Raw genomic sequence first — 19,580 nt, forward strand, 5'->3', positions numbered from 1 at the left:
TTTATTCGTCACAAATTATATGATTTGCAAATTTGACCTAAACAATTGGTATACATAGCATTACTCACTTCACTTTATTTTTGTATAATGTTAAATGATTGTACACAAAATCAGTATGTATGTTCTTTGAACTTTCATAAACCTAATCTAGCGGCACCAATTTAGTTTATTCATTAATTTGGTCTACATAGTATTACTATGAAAACTTCATTTTAAAGAGATGACTTTTAGAGTAAAACTTTGACTGATCCTATGATTTTTTGAGACCAACTTCAACCCTTAAAGTGAAACTCAAATTTTAGGTTCTAAATCTCCCATAATTTGCTCAAATCCTTGGGGCAAATATGAGTTTTAACCCAAAACTCATTTAGGCTAGGATTCTCTTGGGTTAGTGGGCTAAGATCTACTATGATCAAATCCAACGGTAAAAAAAAAAAAAGATATAACGGTTCAAATTTAAATCCAATGGCTAAAGTATTTTTTCATAGTGTTCCACGAGTTTCATATTCATAAAATTAAATTAAGATAGTCTACATAATTTGTTTTTAAGTTACTTTAAGAAAAAAATTCTTAAAATTCTTTCTTTATTAATCTCGGGCTAAAACCTTTTGAGTTAAAATTTTTAAGTTTTAACTCAAGGATTGGAGATGGTTTGAATGGGTTTGTTATTCTTTGCCAGTATTTCTCACCTTTGGAGTAGTGTTTCAAGGTATAAAGCAAGGCTTGTAGCCCAAGGTTTTTGTAATATCCTGAAAAAATTGAAGTATATGAAATTGATATTCATAGTTATGAATATGTGGGCAAAGTAGGGAAATGAATCACTAAATGGTTAAGAATATTTCAGTGGGGAAATGTGAAATCCCGTTCCTGATTTTGAATATTAAATTAAGTATTTTGTAGTCGTATTAGTGGTTACGATGTATTTATACTTACGGCGGATATTTGTTCGATAAGTGAACAGATGAAAATGCCCTAGTTGGCTCAATTTAATTATACAAGGATGTATTTTATCCTCACATATTTTATCATATTCTTGATATATTTGGATAGAGGACGATCCTACGAGCACGTAGACAAAAATCGTTTGTCCATTGGAACAAGAAATGAAAAGTTACGGACGTTAGAAGTTCTTAAATAAAATAGACATTTAATATTTTTGGGTTCCCATTAAATTGGGAAGGGACCAATTAGAAAAAAAAAAAAAAAAAAAAAAAAAAAAGGCAGGAGGAGGATGGACGAACGGGAAGGAGGGGAAAGAAGAAAAAAAAATTGAAAAAATGGAAGAAAGAAGAAGAAGGGGGCTGCCCAATCAGGGAGAAAAAGAAGATAGAAGGACCAATGATGGACAGGAGAAAGGAGAGGATTTTTTGTTTTTTTTTTTTTGGGGGGGGGGGGGGGGGGGGGGGTGGTAACAACCCAACAAAACTGGGTCATCCCTTAACCTGCGGCCCGACCCGACAAAAGTCATGGTATCGACGCCCTTTCAGGCTGTTTCTCCGGTGATTAGAAGCCACACATCACCTGGAATTGACCTAGCACCCCTTCCTCTTCCAATTTCATAAAATAAAAAATAAAAAATAAAAGCCCGAGTTAAAGTCGTTTGATTTTGTGATAAACTCACCAGCAGGTTAGTGGGGTGTACGGCTAAATTCCTCCATTTTTTAAGGTAGTACAGTCGACCACCCCCATCAAACTACTTCTCATGAGGTTTGGAACAAAGCACAGAGAACTATAGGGGTGGCAGAGAACCGGAGGTGAAGGATCGAAGCCACCTATTTCTAAGGTTTCCGGTGAGTTCGAGTGAAATTGGGGCCTTTCCCAACCAAATTGGCCTTGGTCACAGGTATGAAACTTGCTCTACTCATTGAGATATACAATTCTGTAAAATTTTATAATTTTTGGAGTTAGTTGAATTTTACGGCGAGTCAAGGAGGCCGGCATCCATGTACGGCGGTGTGTGGGCCGAGGCACCCCCTAACCATACTAAGCTAAATTTTGATGGCCTAATTCCATATTTGACATCCTATTAACAAAATTCCATTGTTTGAGTATAATTTCGTTAAGGTCCGACACTTCAATATTATAACAATCGACGATCCGACAGTTGGATCGTCACCAAACTTTGATACATTATAGTACATAATATTTGAGGACCATAGAAACTTACGGATCAGGAATTTGACATATGGATCTTCCCAAATTGGATTTGTAAGTTCGTAAAATAAAACGTTGACCGCCACTGAAAATTATGATTGGCAGAGATCCAACCGTTGGATCGTGGTAAGATTTTAGGAGGTTCTATGAGCATAGTAAGGACCTTAGGAAGTTATGGATCTAAAATCTGATGTGTGGATCTTCCAGATCAAATTACGGAGAGTTGTGGACCCTACCTTGACCGAGTGTTGACTTTTGGTCAACATGTCTCAAAATGTTCTAAATAATAAAATTAGTACTACAGGAGACTAAGTGAAGTCTAGTGGGCCTATATTGGTTAGAGAATGACTTGAATATTTGCATAAATGAATTAAAAATGAATTGTGAACTACAATTGGCTTGATCCCTCAAAAGGGTACGTAGGCAGTCTAACGAGAAATTAGATGCAACCATAAAATAAATGAGAATAAATTTTAGTGGAAAATCTTCAAAGAAAGAAATGTTAGAATGGTTGTTAACCTAAAAGGTAACAATGACATTTTTGACCTACCATTAAATGTATTTCTGAAAAAAATTGGCGAGGCGGGGCAGGGCGTTACAAATGGTATCAGAGCAAATGATCCTACCTTACAATATGCAATATTATTGATGGTTGTGGATGTGAATTGCATTGATTTTGCACTATTTCATAAGTTCTTTGACTAATGAGGAATTTAGATGAAATACCTATATTGTGGATCACTATGAAGTGAATTGAATTGAGTATGAGTAGAAAATTTTAAAATGTCATATTTTATGTATAGCTACAAGAATGAGCGTTTGATTTAAAATTTTTGGATTACTCTTGAATTAAGTTGATATTATGTTATTCATTATTAAGATTTTGAACACTAAGTTGATTGTGAAATTGTGACAAGTAGATGGAAAAGTCGTATTATACCTGTGCAATTGAGAAATGTTGAATTGGGCGAAAAGGCCCGTGAAAGTTGATTTGGGTGGAAAAGGCCCGTGGATGTTGATTTGGGCAAAAAGGCCCGTGGATGTTAATTTGGGCGTGATGGCCTGTGGAATGGGAGGAATGTTTGATTGGGCAAAATGGCCCGTGGATGTTTGATTGGGCAAAATGGCATGTGGATGTTTGATTGGGTAAAGTGGCCCGTGAATGTTGATTTGGGCGAAATGACTCATGAAATGTGGAGAAATAATTGAATGGGCACAAAGACCCAGAGTTTCCAGGAGAAAAGCTCCATGTGTGGGTTGTGAGAATGAGTTATCAATGTGGTGTGTATCGACCAGGTATATTACAATCTTTTCCAGTTGCTAGTCACTTATTGGGATAAAAGAAAACGGTGATGAAATTGTTGTTTTGCCAATGATATTTATGGCTGGAAAATTTAAGTATGTGAAATTCTGAAAGTTATTTGGCTGATAATGGCTACGATGGGAAAATATGGTAATTGTTTTGCCCAAAAATGAATAGGGCAAAATTTTTATGATGTTTGGTATTGCCAGTGAATGTGGCTAGATTTTCTGATATTGATTCTGCAAATAAATGTTGTTGGGAATCTGAGTATATGGGTGAGAATCACGATGATTTTTTGGTTGATTTTTTTTTTTTTTTGTTTTATTTTGAGCTTGAATAAAATCGTAGACTGAGGTTATGATTTTACTATAAATGGAATGGTGGGATTAGCTTTAAATTCCTTTTCGTTAATCGATGGTAGAAATTTCGGGGACGAGATTTATTTTAATAGGGGTCGAATGTAATATCCTGAAAACATTTAAGTATATGAAATTGATATTCATATTTATGAATATGTGGGCAAAGTAGGGAAATGAATCACTAAATGGTTAAGAATATTTCAGAGGGGAAATATGAAATCCCGTTCCTGATTTTGATTATTAAATTAAGTATTTTGTAGTCGTATTAGTGGTTAAGACGTATTTATATTTACGGCGGATATTTGTTCAATAAGTGAAAAGAAAAAATGCCCTAGTTGGCTCAATGTAATTATACGAGGACATATTTTATCATATTCTTGATATATTTGAATATAGGACGATCCTACGAGCGCGTAGGCAAAAACCGTTCGTCCATTGGAACGAGAAACGAAAAGTTACGGACGTTAGAATTTCTTAAATAAAATTGAAATTTTGGGTTCCCATTAAATTGGGAAGGGACCAATTGGAAAAAGAAAAAGGAATAAAAAGAAAATGGAGGAAGATGATGGATGAACGGGGAGGAGGGGAAAGAAGAAAAAAAAAACGAAAAAAGGGAAGAATGAAGAATAAGGGGGGCTACCCAATCGGGGAGAAAGAGAAGAAGGATGGACGAATGACAGACAGGGGAAAAAAGAAAAAAGAAAACAAAAAAAAAGGGAAGAAGGAAGAATAAGGGGGGCTACCCAATCGGGGAGAAAGAGAAGAAGGATGGACGAATGACAAACAGGAGAAAGGAGAGAAAGGAGAGGGAAGGGGGAAGAAAAAAAGAGGAACCGAGGGCGGGGAGGGTAACAACCCAGCCAAACCTGGTCATCCTTTAACCCGCGGCCCAACCTGGCAAAAGCCATGGTTTCCGACGCCCTTTCAAAATATTTCTCTGACAATTAGAAGCCACACACCCCCTGGGATTGACCTAGCACCCCTTTCTCTTCCAATTTCATCAAAAAAATGGAGTTAAATTGGTTTGATTTCGTGATAAACTCACCGGCGGGTTCGTGAGGTGTACGACTAAATTCCTCCATTTTTTAAGGTAGTTCGACCACCAACATCAAACTACTCCTCATAAGGTTTGGAACAAAGCCCAAAAAACTATAGGGGTGGCGGAGCACTGGAGGTAAAGGATCGAAGCCACCCATTTCTTGGGTTTCTGGTGAGTTCGAGTGAAATTGGGACCTTTCTCGGCCAAATTGGCCTTGGTCACAGGTATGAAATTTGCTCTTTTCATTGAGATATACAATTCTATAAAATTTTATAATTTTTGGAGTTAGTTGAATTTCTGGCAAATCAGGGCGGTTGACCGTTGTGTGCGGCGGTGTGTGGGCCCAAGCACCCCTTGACCACCCTAAGCTAAATTTTGATGCCTTGATTCCATATTGGACATCCAATTAACGGAATTCCATTGTTTGAGTACAATTTCGTTAAGGTCTGACACTTGAATATTATAGCAATCGACGATCCAACCGTTGGATTATCACCAAACTTTGATACATTATAGTACATAATATTTGAGCACCATAGAAACTTATGGATCAGGAATCTAATGTAAGGATCTTCCCCAATTGGATTTGTAAGTTTGTAAAATAAAACATTGACCGACACTGAAAATTGTGATTGACGGAGATCTGACCGTCGGATCGTGGTAAGATTTTAGTATGATGTTCTATGAGCATAGTAAGGACCTTAGGAAGTTACGGATCAAAAATCTGTTGTGCGGATCTTCTAGATAGAATTACAGAGAGTTGTGGACCCTACCATTGACTGAGAGTTGACTTTTGGTCAACATGTCTCAAAATGTTTTAAATACTAAAATTAGTACTATAGGAGACTAAGTGAAGTCTAGTGGGCCTACATTGGTTAGAGAGTGACTTGAATATTTTCAGAAATGAATTAAAAATAAATTGTGAACTACGATTGGTTTGATCCCTCAAAAGGGTATGTAAGTAGTCTAACGAGAAGTTAAATGCAACCGTAAAATAAACGAGATTAAATTTTAGTGGAAAATCATCAAAGAAAGAAATGTTAGAATGGTTGTTAACCAAAGGGGTAGCAATGACATTTTTGGCCAACCATTAAATGTATTTCCGAAAAAAATTAACGGGGCGGGACGTTACAGTTTTTCTTAAGAACATGGGATTGACTACTTGGACACCTTTAGTACTATTGTGAGGCATACCACTGTCAGAATTATTCTAGCTCTTGCTGCCATTAATAATTGGAATCGCAAAAATTAGACATATATAATGCCTTTTTACATAGATATTTTGTAACGACCCGTCCCTAAAATTTCGGTTTTATAATTTTTTAAACATATGATTTTTTTACTTATTATTTACTATATATTACTATATTATTTCTGTATTTTATTTAATATAATTTTAAATAGGATTTTGTGTGGTCGTGGGGCCCATACCCTATTTCCTCTTTTCTCCGTGTTTCCCTTTTCCCTTACATTCTGGAATCCTCTTGAACTAGCTCTATCTTTCTCTCTTCCCCCTACGTTGATAACTCTATCTCTTTCAGCTTACCCCATTTCTTCTCTCAAACTTATCACAGACAACCAAGCCTCAAGGGGTTGATTGCACCCCAGATCCTTACTTTATTTCCTCCCTCTTATCCCTGTCAACACTGCAACCTTGCATGCACGGTTGAACACTGGCGACCTAACTCGGAATCCAACAAAACCGAGGTGAGTTCAAGGTCGATTTGAGTTTTGTTGTGCCCTCACTTCATTTCTTTTTCTTAGGGACTAAAATAGGTGAGGTTCGAAGCTAGCTTTTTGAGTTAACCCCTATGTATATCTTTGTGTATGTGCCCAGATCTCGCTTGTCTTCTCCATGTAAACTTCGATGAGTTTGTGAAGTTTTGAGGTTGTGCTTTACTCGAATCGATCTAGGTACTTAAATACGTTTCTGCATGTAAAAATTGGTTGGAAAATCATTATGTTTGACATGCATGCACTCTGCCTTCCATTTCCAGATTTCGACGAGGAAACTAGCAAGTTGCAGACCATTTCAGGCCATTAATCTATTTTGTTTTGTCATAATTTGGTATAATCTTGTTCCTTACTTGTCTAGCTTCATTTTGATGTTTAAATGGTAATTGTTTATTGTGATTTGACCCCAAATCGGAGCCGACGAAATTTCCTGGCTAAAAGTCCAGCTTTCTCCTTCGTTGGGTCTGGTGACCTGTGAACTCAATCAGGTCGAGCCGACCCGCAACCCAATTTGAACTCGGCCCAAACCTTTGGGCCATGTAACCCATTAACCCAAGCCCAATTCCTTTAACCCAATAACTTAGGCCTAAAGGCTTGACCCAATAACCCTAACCTAGGCCTAACTCAATAATCGGCCCAACCCTACAACCCAAGCCCAGATCCGACCAGTTGACTGTTAACCCGACCCGTTGACCGTTGACCCAACCCGTTGACTTTTCGATCAGCGTTGACTGTTAACTAGTCAACGTTGACTTTTGGGTTGACTTTTTCAGGTTTCGGCCAAGACCCCTCATAGACTAATTTTGACATCCTGATTCCAAATCCACACTCCGTTTTCACAAATTCAATTGTTTTAGTAGAGTTTCACTAATTGGTCCTCGTATGTGTTTAGGTACGATTGTTAATTGCGATCTAGTTCTTCCTAGTTCAAGCGACTCCCTAGCAGCGGAATATTTGTCAGTGAACCCCTTCTAAACCTGCATGTTTATATAAAATATTAGGATTGCATGCATATCTTATTTCATAATTTGAGCATGTTTTAAAGTATGTTTTACGGATTTCCATATTTTTGGTTTATAGAGAATTTATGATTTATTTAAATTGCTTTACGAAATATTTATGATTTATCTAATTTACATTCTACTCAAGGTTATGAACTATTGCTTTTATACGTAAGAAATTCGATGGATTTACGAATATGAATTAGCATAGCTTTATTTGACGAGGTTTTGAGCTTTTGAGCTCTGATGTTTTGGCATGAGTTTTTGAGATATATTTTCTATAAATATCTAGTGGGTTATCATACAACACATCTACACAACACGATTATATAGAAGTCTATGGCCATAGGACACAGTTAAGGATACTTATGGTATACCCCTCAGCTTTACTGGCGGAACCAGTGTCGGACAACTTCACTAGCCACGACTAGTGTCGATGTGTGATGTTATATGTTTCTTCTTTGGGGTAACCCAGAGTCGTACAGCTTCACCTTCGGGTGATGGAGCTACCATATTTCTTCATTGGCGTAACCCAATGTCGTACAGCTTTACCTTTGGGTGATAGACAGGTACTGCCTTCGGGCGAATGGGGAATGAGATATTTATGCCATACCCCCTAACTTCACTAGCCTAGGGCTAGTGTCGGTGTGTGATGTTATATATTTCTTCTTTGGCGTAACCCAGAGTCATACATCTTCACCTTCGGGTGATGAGGCCTACCATGTTTCTTCACTAGCGTAACCCAGTGTCGTACAGCTTCACCTTCGGATAATGGACAACTACTACCTTTGGGCACCTATGATACCCCTAAAAAGTACAGTATTTATGAGATTTACGGATTTGCCTTTGGGCGTTTTGATATCATTTTTAGAGATGATTTTACAGCTACGCACATTTCCTGCATGCTAGAGTTTTAGCAAAACCTATAGGTAGTATTATATATGTGTTTTCAAAATAGGGGGTTATTATGTTCAGAAAAGAAAACGGTTTTCTTATTATTAGTATTATTATTATAAACTTTGGTCCACTCACCCTTTTGTTTTGCGCCTCTTTCAGGAGTTAGAATCGAGGCATTCGATCCTGTCGTCAGGGCATTTCCAGATAGGTATCATCGAGTCTTCCCAGTGTAGGACTCACTTCTTTATTCATATATTTTATTGTAATACTTCATATATTCCTTGATTAGTTGTATGCACTAAACATGTTTCCGCATGGACATATCTCTTTCTAATTACATATTTTATTTATATGCATGTTTAAAATGGCTTCGCCACCCCCCGGGTTTTATAATCTTAACATATAGCTTAACTGGTTCCAATCCTGTGAAGATACAAAAGGTGGTTTAAGAGCTCTTTAAGGTATTTGAGTTAAAAGACATGGGTCAGCTAACTTATTTTTTGAGTTTACAAGTTCAATATAATGGAGATGTTTTTGTTAATCAGTCCAAATACATTAAGGATTTGGTTCACAAAGCAGGAATGGACTTATGTAAACCTACAACCACTCCTTGTAAACCTTGTCATCAAATGCTTCATTCAGAAGGACAAATTTTGATAGACCCAACCACCTATAGAAGCATTGTGGGTTCCTTATAATATCTAACTTTTACTAGGCTAGATATTGCCTTTGTAGTGAATATAGTATGTTGGTTCATGACTTCACCAACTGATATCCATTTTGAAGCTGTCAAGAGAATTATTCGATATCCCCAAGGAACTATAAACACTGATATTGTTTTTTCTGCAAACACAATTACAAAGCTTAATGCTTTTTCAAATTCTGATTGGGTTGCAGATTTGAATACTCGAAGATCAATTATTGGTTATGTGGTTTATTTAGGGAATAATCCAATCTCTTGGCTGTCTAAGAAACAAAACTCAGTGTCAAGGAGCTTTATTGAGGCTGAATATAAAGCCTTATCACATACTGCAGTAGATATAGCTTGGGTACGAAATATATTAAAGGACTTGGGAATGTTCTTACAAGTTCCACCAACAATTCACTGTGACAATATGTTTGCCATTGCATTAAGTACAAATCTAGTTTTTCACTCAATGATAAAACATCTTGACACAGATTACCATTTTGTAAGGGACAGAGTGCAACAAGGAGATTTGGAGGTTTTATACATTCCAACTGAAGACCAAACTGCAGATGTCATCACTAAAGGTCTTCACAATCTCTCATTTGTCAATCCAATCTCAAACTGGAAAATCCCAGTTGAGATTACGGGGGAATGTTGAAGATATATGACTACTGCCATATCATTTGACACATCATCACAGTTAGATAAGAATGCCACATCAGCTATTGTAGTATGTTAGTTTGTTAAAAGTTAGTTACATTGGTAGATTAGTTGACAAGCTAGATTCGGCTGCTATATAAGCTTGTATTAAATCATTGTGGGATGATCTTTTCCATCTGTCTAAGAAATAATAAAGTCTGCATTCTCTTGATTTTCTCTCTACATTTCTTCTTATGCAGTTTTTATATTTTTCTGCAAAACATTCATCTATATATACCTTGATGAATGTTATCACCACCTTGGTAAACTCGTCTCAATCCCCAACTTCCTCTTCATTTGTAGTCAGATGTATCTTTTGGCAAAGCTTCCCACTACCATCAAGGGTTTCGCTGGACTTGGCAAGGATAAAATTGGAATTCCATCCCAATTCGCTTTCGCTTTCAGGTTCAGCAAAAAGTTTGCCATTTGCTTGCCTTCTTCCACAAAATCATACGGCTGTTATTTTCTTTGGTCTCGGCCCTTATGTTTTGCTCCCTAGTATGGATGTGTCAAACTCGCTTACTTACACCTCATTGCTCCTCAACCCTTTCACCACAGCCCTGGCCTACGTGGAAGGTAAGCCTTCGGCTGAATATTTCATCAACGTAACGTCTATCAAAATGAACGGCCTTACATTGCCGTTAAATTCTTTGTGACTCATCTTAGATCAAAACGGCCTTGGTAGTACAAAAATTAGCACCGTTAATCCCTACACAGTGTTGGAAAGCTCAATCTTCAACACTCTTAGTTGGGCATTTCTGAAATTACTCCCCGCTTCAATTCCTAGATTGGGATACATAGAGCCTTACGGACAATGCTTTAACTCGTCCTACATCAGAGAGAACGACGTGCTTAGTATTGATTTAGTGTTGCAGAGTGAGAGTGTGTACTGGAGGCTGTCTAGACCAAACTCGATGGTGCAAGTCAAAAAAGACGTGGTGTGTTTGGGATTTGTTGATGCTGGGCAAAGTCCAACCCCTAGGACTTCCATTATGATCAGAGGGCATCAATTGGAGGAGTATCTTCTCCAATTTGATTTGGTTAATAAGAAGTTTGGGTTCAGCTCCTCACTACTGTCTCAAAAGATCAGTTGTTCCAACTTCAACTTCACTTCTACTGCTTAGAGAGAAAGTGTCCTTTAGGTGGTCCTACCTGGTGTGCTTTCATTGTTTATTATAATGTTTCTTCCTTTTATTAAAACAATAATATTGTTTTATATTGTAGGTGTTTATTAATCTTCTTGAATCTTGATTGCTTTCAATTGAATATTTGGCATCATGACAAATCTATTTATTTGATATTTTACTAAAAAAATATTGTTGTATAATTTTGTATATGAAACAACTAGTCCTACCCATGGAGGATTGGAATGGTACTACTTCTCACGATGTATTTACTTTTAGGGTGATTTTGTGAAAAATTAATAAAAAGTTACAATATTAATAATAGATCAACAATATTTATGTTAAGTTAATCATGTGTTGTGATACTTAAATGCCTTTAAAATAAACAAAAGGTACAAAATCTGCAACTACAGCTAGCACCCACTTCAACTAACACTCTATTTCTTATAGTTTTATATTTGGAATAAGTCAATACGGATCAGACATTGCATTGTTTCCTAATTCTGTTTTTTACATTTGGATCCAGACACTGAGTTGCAGCGTCCATTTATTGGTTTTGTTTTTTCCATCACTCACACGCCTCCTACATGTTCCTTTGTACATTTGGATTCAAACATTGCAATGCAGTGTCCGTTTCCTGGTTCTGTTTTTCACTTTTGGATTCAGACGCTGTGTTGTAGTGTCTGTTTCCTGGTTCTATTTTTTTTCATCACTCACACGTCTCCTACACTTCACACCTCACGGGACTCCTAATTTTACATTTAGATTCAGACACTGTAATATAATGTTTGTTTCCTAGCTTTGCTTTTTACATTTAGATTCAAACACTATAATGCAGTGTCCGTTTTCTAGTTCTGTTTTTTAACAATTGGATTCAGACACTACAATACAGTGTCCATTTCCTGGTTCTGTTTTTTACATTTGGATTCGAACACTACAATGCAATGTCCGTTTCCTGGTTCCTTATTATTATTATTATTAGTATTATTATTTTTAGTTGACTCCTTCATGTAAACATAGGGTGAGAGAGTGATAGAATATACATATTTTAACTATTTACTAGATTCAGATAATCTCAAGATCAGTTCTAGAGGAATAGAAATCCAACGGCCGAATCCTCTTCCCCCTCAACTTTTATTTCTCCCTCGCACCCCCACACCCCATCGTTGTTAACAAACCCCAAATTCAATTGCAGGTCATCTATGCTTTAAGTCTGATTTATTTTCACTATCCTTTACTGTTTTAGTTTTTTATTTGTGATCTCTTTCTTCTTGTTCATCTTTGAGATTTCTCTCACTCTAATTCTTTCATAGTTATGAGAAAGATCTCTGCAACCAAAAGACATTGATTTGCACGACCCCTCTCTTTGTTGTTTCATTAACATCGGCTAAGATTTTAAGGTCAAAGGACTTGCAACTGAGGGATGCGGTGGTGGTGGGGCTGGGTAAGGTGAGTGACTTACAATTGGTGGTTGTGGGTTAGGTGGGTTGTGGCAGTGTTGGGGTTGATTTTGAGGTGGGGTTGAATTTAATTTGGAATTTGAGGAGTTGGTGGTTTGAGGTTGAGAGCTTCGAAGTGAGGGAAAAAGAGAAGAGTTAAGGGGGAAAAGAGGAAGGATAAGAGATTTTGGTCATTTGATTTGGATGAGATCCATCGGCCAGGAGGATCTCCACAAATTGATCTGGAGATGATCTAAATTCATATTTATAATAGATTAAGCCCATATAACATTTATAGAGAGAGAAAGAAAGAGTGAATGATAGAATAGTCAAATTCTAATTATTTATAATGACTAAAAACCTATGTGGCATTTATTATTGACCTATGCCTAATTAATAAAAATATATCATTGATTAAGTCCAAAACAAAAATACTCCATTGATATATGGCTTAATAGTAAAGTTTTTATTGACTTTTGCCTAAATTACCTTTACTTTTATGCAATTAAGTTTGAATTATCATCAATTTAATTTGAATGAATGTAATATAAATTATTATCTCGTTTGTCAGAAAAGAAAATAGTGCTTATCATGAAATGTTATTGTATTTATTCATTGAGATTTTTTAAGAATTATTCTATTTGGTCTAGAAGTGTTGTAATCATTCTTGTCTTAAAGTGCATTTTTAGTCTATTTACAAGTTGTGGTCTTCTTGAATTAACATATGAGAGAAGTAAGAGAGATAACCCACTCTATAACCACTTAAACAGAAATCCCTATGTGAGGAGTGAATTTAGAAAATTACCTTCGTTCAATTGTTCTTTGTAGGATCGAATAGTTTATAGGGAAACGAATCCGAATATATTTATTTATGATGATCCCATTATATGATTACTCATATCCCATTATCTCCAATTCATTTTGTTAATTACAGTTTGTCTTTTTCTTGTATTGACTTTTACCCCCTCCAGTATTTTAACATTTTTTGTGTGTACCATTTTGTATTGACTTTGTATGGCGTTTGGAGCTGTGGGCGAGGAAGCTAATCGTTCGAAGATGGAAAATAATAGAACAAGGGACTAGGAAATTGTGGATAATGGTAGAGTGTTTAAAATTTTAAATTAAATTTGTAAGTTAAATGTCACTTAGTATTACATATAGTAGTATTTTTCTTCACTTATAAATGAAATATCTTATGTTCGATTTTTGGTAAATTTAAATCACATTATTGACTCTGCCAAAGTGTGACTCTCTATGGGTTTTCCATTACATCATGTTTTAGGTACGCTGTTTTATAATGCTGGCAAGAGAATTATGCTAAAAATATAATGTGACGAATAGTCTATGAAGAACCTATTTTTTAGAGAGTTTATTTAACATTTGTCTAATATAAATAGTGTGTGACTTTTCATATTGACTTTTAACTTATTGCCCTTGGGCTGGTGAGCAGGCACACTAGAAAATTGTTAGGAATAGAATGGGGACTCGATGAAAATTTACTTGTTGCCGCGTCTCTTGACTTTGATTTTATTTTTTAATTAACACTTCAAACCTTCATTTTTTTTAATCTAAACCAACCAATTCGAGTTTAGAGGAGGATATATCTCTTACTTTACTGTATCCGTATCCAATGTGGAATAGAAGGGATATGCGACTAATAAGTCCATCATGTGTATGATATTTATAAATTTGGAAATCTTATTCTCCAACAATGTATACAACTAATAAAAGCTGAGGTATTTAGAAAAAAGATTAACAAAGTTTAAGCGTGCATAAATCGTAATCATCCTGACCATTATTCATAATGTAATTACCAAAATGAAAAAAATTACAAATAGCAGTTGAATCATAAGGTCCTCTAACTTCTTAAGCATTAGAAGTGAAGTTGAAGTTTGCACAAGTTGTCCGACTGAACAAGAGCGAGGAACTAAACCCAAGCTTAGAAGCAGCCAAATCAATCTGCACCAAATTATCCTCCAGTTGGTGCCCACCAATCACAATAGAAGTCCTTGGCCTTTCACCTCCATCCACAAAACCTAAACACAACACATGGTTGCTTACCTGCACCATTGAATTTGCTCCAAATATCCTCCAGTACACACCCTCGCTTTGCAACACGAGATCAATTTGAGGCACAGCAGGCCCAACCCTCGTACTACCAATGTTCTTCGAATTGAAGCATGCTCCGAAAGGCGCTACTGCTTTCACTCTTGGGATGTTTGCAACCTCTTTCACAAATGCATTGACCACGGCATTGTAGATTGATGTCTCCAAAACCGTGTAAGGATTCACAGTGCTGAGCTTCGTGCCACCATACCCTTCATTGTCAATAGCCAGCAATGAAGTATTCAATGTAACAACCTTTTCGTTGATCTTAATTGACTTCACCTTGATGAAGTAGTCTGAAGAAGGCTCGCCTGTGAAATAAGCACCTGCTGTGCTGACAGGGTTGAGGATCAGTGGGGTGAAAATAAGTGACTTGGACACGTCAATATTGGGAAGCAGATTATAAGGCCCATCCCCGAAGATCACAACACCTTTAGAACTCGTTGAAGAGCTCAAACAAATTGCGAATTTTCGACGGAAGCTAAAGGCGGAAGCGAATTGGGAAGGAAGCCCAATTTTAGCCCGGCCGAGGCCAGCCATGCCCTTGACACCACTGGCTAGACCTTCCAACAAAAATGCATAACCACAAGTGAAGAGTAGGTTGGGGACAGAGACCAGCCTACCAGGATTGGACCCATCTGTGGATTGGATGGACACCATGTCTTGACCAAGGTCACCGCCCCCGGCGGTGCGGTTGATGGGGTTGTCCGGTAAGAGACCACATGTGTTGTTGTTGCAGCCTGGAGATGGGGGAGAGTAGCATTCTGTAGTACAAGACTTGGAGTTTGCGAGTGAGCATTGAGCGGAGTTGCAACGGGCAGGCTTGTAGGTGGATGAGATATAATCTTCACATTCAACCCAAAGGAACTGACCTCCAAGATGTACTGTGAGTTTTATGGGGACAAGAGGGGATCTTTGGCTCAAAGTGGTGAGGTATTGGAGGGTGGAGGAGTCTTTTGTTACTGGAAGGAGAAGGGCTTTTGGTCTGAAAGATGCCGATTTGGCTAGTGACGGGACAAAGATCAAGTGGAAGAGTAATGAGCAAAAGAGAAGGCAATGAAATGAGGAGGAAGCCATTGTTAATTGATTGCTGGCAATTGATAGATATGGTCGAAGAAGTGAGAGGGCATTGCTACCAATTTATAGGTTTTAGAAGTCATCTACATTTTTAACCAAAAAAATATATATATAACTAGAGTCTTCGAATACTTGGCGAGCTTGCGAGGAACCGACGCTTTGTCAAACTTGGCAACTTGGGGATATTCTGTTATCTATATCCTTATTATGCCAGCTAAATCCATGGTTTTCATCCTTCCTATGGTTACTTTGTCTCTTTAGATAGCTTTGAATTTCATGGTGTTTGTCCTCTGTTTAATTGTAATATTTTTACCCCTCGTCAATCAAATTGGCTCATCTATTGATGACAAAGTAACAAACAGGAAAGAAGGTTAAGTTCTGGAACATTACTTGGAGAGCTTAACAGGAACAACACTATCAATAAAAGTATTTCAATCAAACTTATGTAGTTTTGAGAAGAGCTTATAGTTGAAGTAGTTAATTAAGGGTACAAGTCAGCAATACAGTTAGAAATATAGTTAGCAAGTTTGTTAGTATTTGGTTAGTGTTGTTAGGCTTTCTAGTATAAAAACAGAGTTGTGTAATATCTCTCTTTAGTTAATACAAGTCTCATATTTCTCTCTCTAAACTCTCCATGTTCATCTTCTTTGTCTTTCTTCTAATTTTCTCTTCGAATCTCAAATATTTCAATATAGTTAACAAAGAGTATGTATTCTTACCTGAGGTTTTGTATTCTTAGGGCAATTGGTGTGCATGGCCGTCCTACAAGGACTCCTCGGTGTTCTTGAGATGTTATTGTGTTTCCTTTCTTCTTTTTGCGTTAAAGTAAGCACGAATGGTGCTGTTAGGAACTCTCTCGACTTGGCTTGTTTTGGTGTTATTTTTCGAGATCATAATGAATTGGCACTTGATGGCTTTGCGGGATCCCTATGGTTGACGACTTGACTTCATCTTTAGAGGCTGAGTTTCATGCCGTTATTCATGTTGTCTCCTTTACTTGGGATAACGGTTGGCATTTTTATGGAATGAGCGTGATTTCTCTTTCGTTGTTCATTTTCGTTCAACTCCATCTAATGAGGTGCATTGACCTATTCGTGTTCGTGGCACAATTTCATGTGATTGCATGCGGGGTAGCGGGTATGGGTGTGCCATATATAGTATGAAAGTAATTATGCATGTGACAGATTGCTTAGTTAGTTATTGAGTTGACTGTTCGAGTAGTTTTTTGTGGGATTTTAGTCCTCCTCGTGTTACTGCAGTTTATCTTCATAATGCTTTTCAACTTCCTTGTTAGAGATTTTGTTAAGAGAATTATTAGTATCTCATTACTAATTCTTAGCTGAAGTTCATATCTTGTTATGTAGTATGACTCGCTTAATGAAATAAATTTGGGTAAAGTACAAAAAACTACCTCAATTATTGGTGTCACGACACTTTTATATCTTATCTTTTAAAATTAGCAATGTCATACCTCATCTTTAGAATTTGTGCCAATGTTATACCTTTCGTTAGCTTTGCCGTTTATTTCTTAGTTAAATGCTGACGTGACTTTCGTTAGCTTGGCCGTTTATTTCTTAGTTAAATGCTGACGTGACTTGATCCGAGACCTATTTTTTATTAAAAAATTAATAAAATATTATTAAAAACTAAAAAAAATCATTTAATATTTTTAAATATTAAAATAATAAAGAAAAGTAAATAAAAAAATTAAAAACAAAACCTCAGGTCCGTTCGTCTCTCCCCCTCTCTCTTCCCCATCTTCCTGCAACCCAGAAAGAAGGAGGAGGAGAAACAAAAAAAAAAAAGAAGAAGAAGAAGAAGAAGAGAAACAAAAAAAAAAAAAAAAAAAAAACCCAAATCAAACCCAGGTTGTCCCCCCTCCCCCCACCACAAACCTAACCCCCTGCAACCTAAAAAGAAGGAGGAGGGAGAAAAAAAAAAAAAAAAAAAACCCCAACCCAAAGGAGGAGGAGGAGGAAGAAGAAGAAGGGAAAAAAAACTACCCCCCCTCCGGGGCCCAACCTGCAGAAGAAGTACAAGAAGAAGAAGAATAAGAAGAAGAGAGAGAAGAAAAAAAAAACGGAAAAAAAAAATCCAGTTAAAGTAATAGTCGCTCAACTTTAATCTAATTGTAGCAATGGTTCTTCTAACATAACTTATTTTGACAAAATTTTGATGCAGTTGACGAAAATGATCATAATTAAACATTTTGATGAGTTGAGGCATCTCAATTGTAGCAATGGTCATTCCAACATAATTCATTTTGATAAAATTCTAACAAAGTTGACGAATGACCATAACTACACATTTTGATGAGTTAAGGGATCAGTAATAATGAATTTTTAGTTAAATAATCATTATTTTTATTTAATTAAAATTAAAGAATTATTGCTACAATTTACTCTAACATAAATTGGAGGACTCGGGAACTACATACTTAGTGCCGCCTGATCAGCACGTTTTCCAGTTAGTGCTGCGAAATGATGACCTACGTTAGCTTTTGTCTCTTTGACTTTGACTTTTTTTTTTTACATGACACCTTAATCTTTTGGCTTTTTGTAATTTGATCCACAATTATAATTTTAAGAAAAATCTCTCTCTTAATTTAGTAATACAATCTAGAAATATTGGCTTTGCTGGATGCCAGTTATGATGTATTGGAGGGTGGAATTGCCTTCTGTGACTGCCAGAACAAGGGCTACGGGTTCGAAGGATACTTGGGATAGTGAAGGGGGCGATGAGATTCATATCGAATGGTAACAGGGAGCAACATAGAAAGCAATTTGGACATTATTTATAAAGTATTTGCAATTAATTAAGCTGCTAATTAATCAATGAATTAACTGATGATTGGCTTGAAGAAGTGGGAAGGAGGGCATGTCCATTAATAAAAGTTGGGTGCATTTTTGTTCGCTATCTTATTTTTTATTATTAGATGAATATAAATTTTAAGATTTATATTTGTCACTTACGCAAATTTCTAAATTTAACTCATTTAATGATAATAAATAATGTAGTAAGTATTACCTTCACTTGAGAATGATAAGCAAAAATATTTCATAGAAATTTGAAGTCTTTTAAAATTGTTAACCCAAAAGACCCATGTGTTTCAATTCTTATAATATATTCTGTGTAGGGGTGGGTCATTGTAAATAAAATGTGAGCAGCTTAGGCGTCAAGGGTGGCGACGAGGGAATACTAATTGCCAGGAATCCACTCTATTTAAAGTCTTTCTTGCTGGAAACCACGGGCAGATGTGCTAATTAAGTGCATGCCTCCAAACATTATTTAAAGATATTCTCCATCTAAATCTACGGTTTGTGTATAGAAAAGCATCACCTTTAATTTGGTGCTCACAAAATTATTTTATATATATATATTTTTTTACAAAAAGCGGGGGATATTTCATTAGTACGAACGGAACAAGTGTACAAGTTGGTGCTAAAAGGTACATATTTTACAGGACAAAAGATTCTCTTCGAATCCTCTGTATGAGAATACGAGAATCAATCAATTATGTATGTTCATCGTAAATCATACGGTTATTTTTTGTTAAATACTATTTATATTTAATTTAAAATGATTTCTGACCGCACGATATACGATAAACGGATATGATTGATTGATTCTCTAGATTCCCACAAAGAGGATCCGGCGAGGATCTTTTTCCATTTTACAGAGATAATATTGCACAATTAACAATAAAACAAAAACAATGCTTGAATATTCAAAGATAAGTAAGAATTCCTATCTAAAACTATTTGTATTTGAATTATAGAGATTTGTGCTTATGATCAAAACCGTTCAAATTATAAATATTTTGTAAATATTAACTCTGTAAATTAAAACTAAAATCATTAAGTCAATCTATTGTAACAAATACAAAGACGGTTCGTAATGCTTTTATTAATTTCGTTCATATGTTTTTAATTAATTTATTACAGAAACAATTTTTATAAA

At 36.2% G+C, this 19,580-nt stretch overlaps 1 protein-coding gene and 1 pseudogene across 1 annotated transcript; one reads left to right on the forward strand and one right to left on the reverse strand.

Annotated features, from left to right (window-relative positions):
* The first annotated feature begins 9,242 nt into the window (after nt 1-9,242).
* On the forward strand, nt 9,243-10,998 carry LOC137736153 (probable aspartic proteinase GIP2; annotated as a pseudogene).
* Nucleotides 10,999-14,087: 3,089 nt separating this feature from the next.
* On the reverse strand, nt 14,088-15,762 carry LOC137738047 (probable aspartic proteinase GIP2). Its single transcript, XM_068477650.1, has one exon. The coding sequence runs from the start codon at nt 15,618-15,620 to the stop codon at nt 14,304-14,306; it is 1,317 nt and encodes a 438-aa protein (XP_068333751.1). The 5' UTR covers nt 15,621-15,762; the 3' UTR covers nt 14,088-14,303.
* Between the last annotated feature and the right edge of the window lie 3,818 nt (nt 15,763-19,580).

This window comes from Pyrus communis, chromosome 6, assembly GCF_963583255.1.
Source record: "Pyrus communis chromosome 6, drPyrComm1.1, whole genome shotgun sequence".
Taxonomy (NCBI): domain Eukaryota; kingdom Viridiplantae; phylum Streptophyta; class Magnoliopsida; order Rosales; family Rosaceae; genus Pyrus; species Pyrus communis.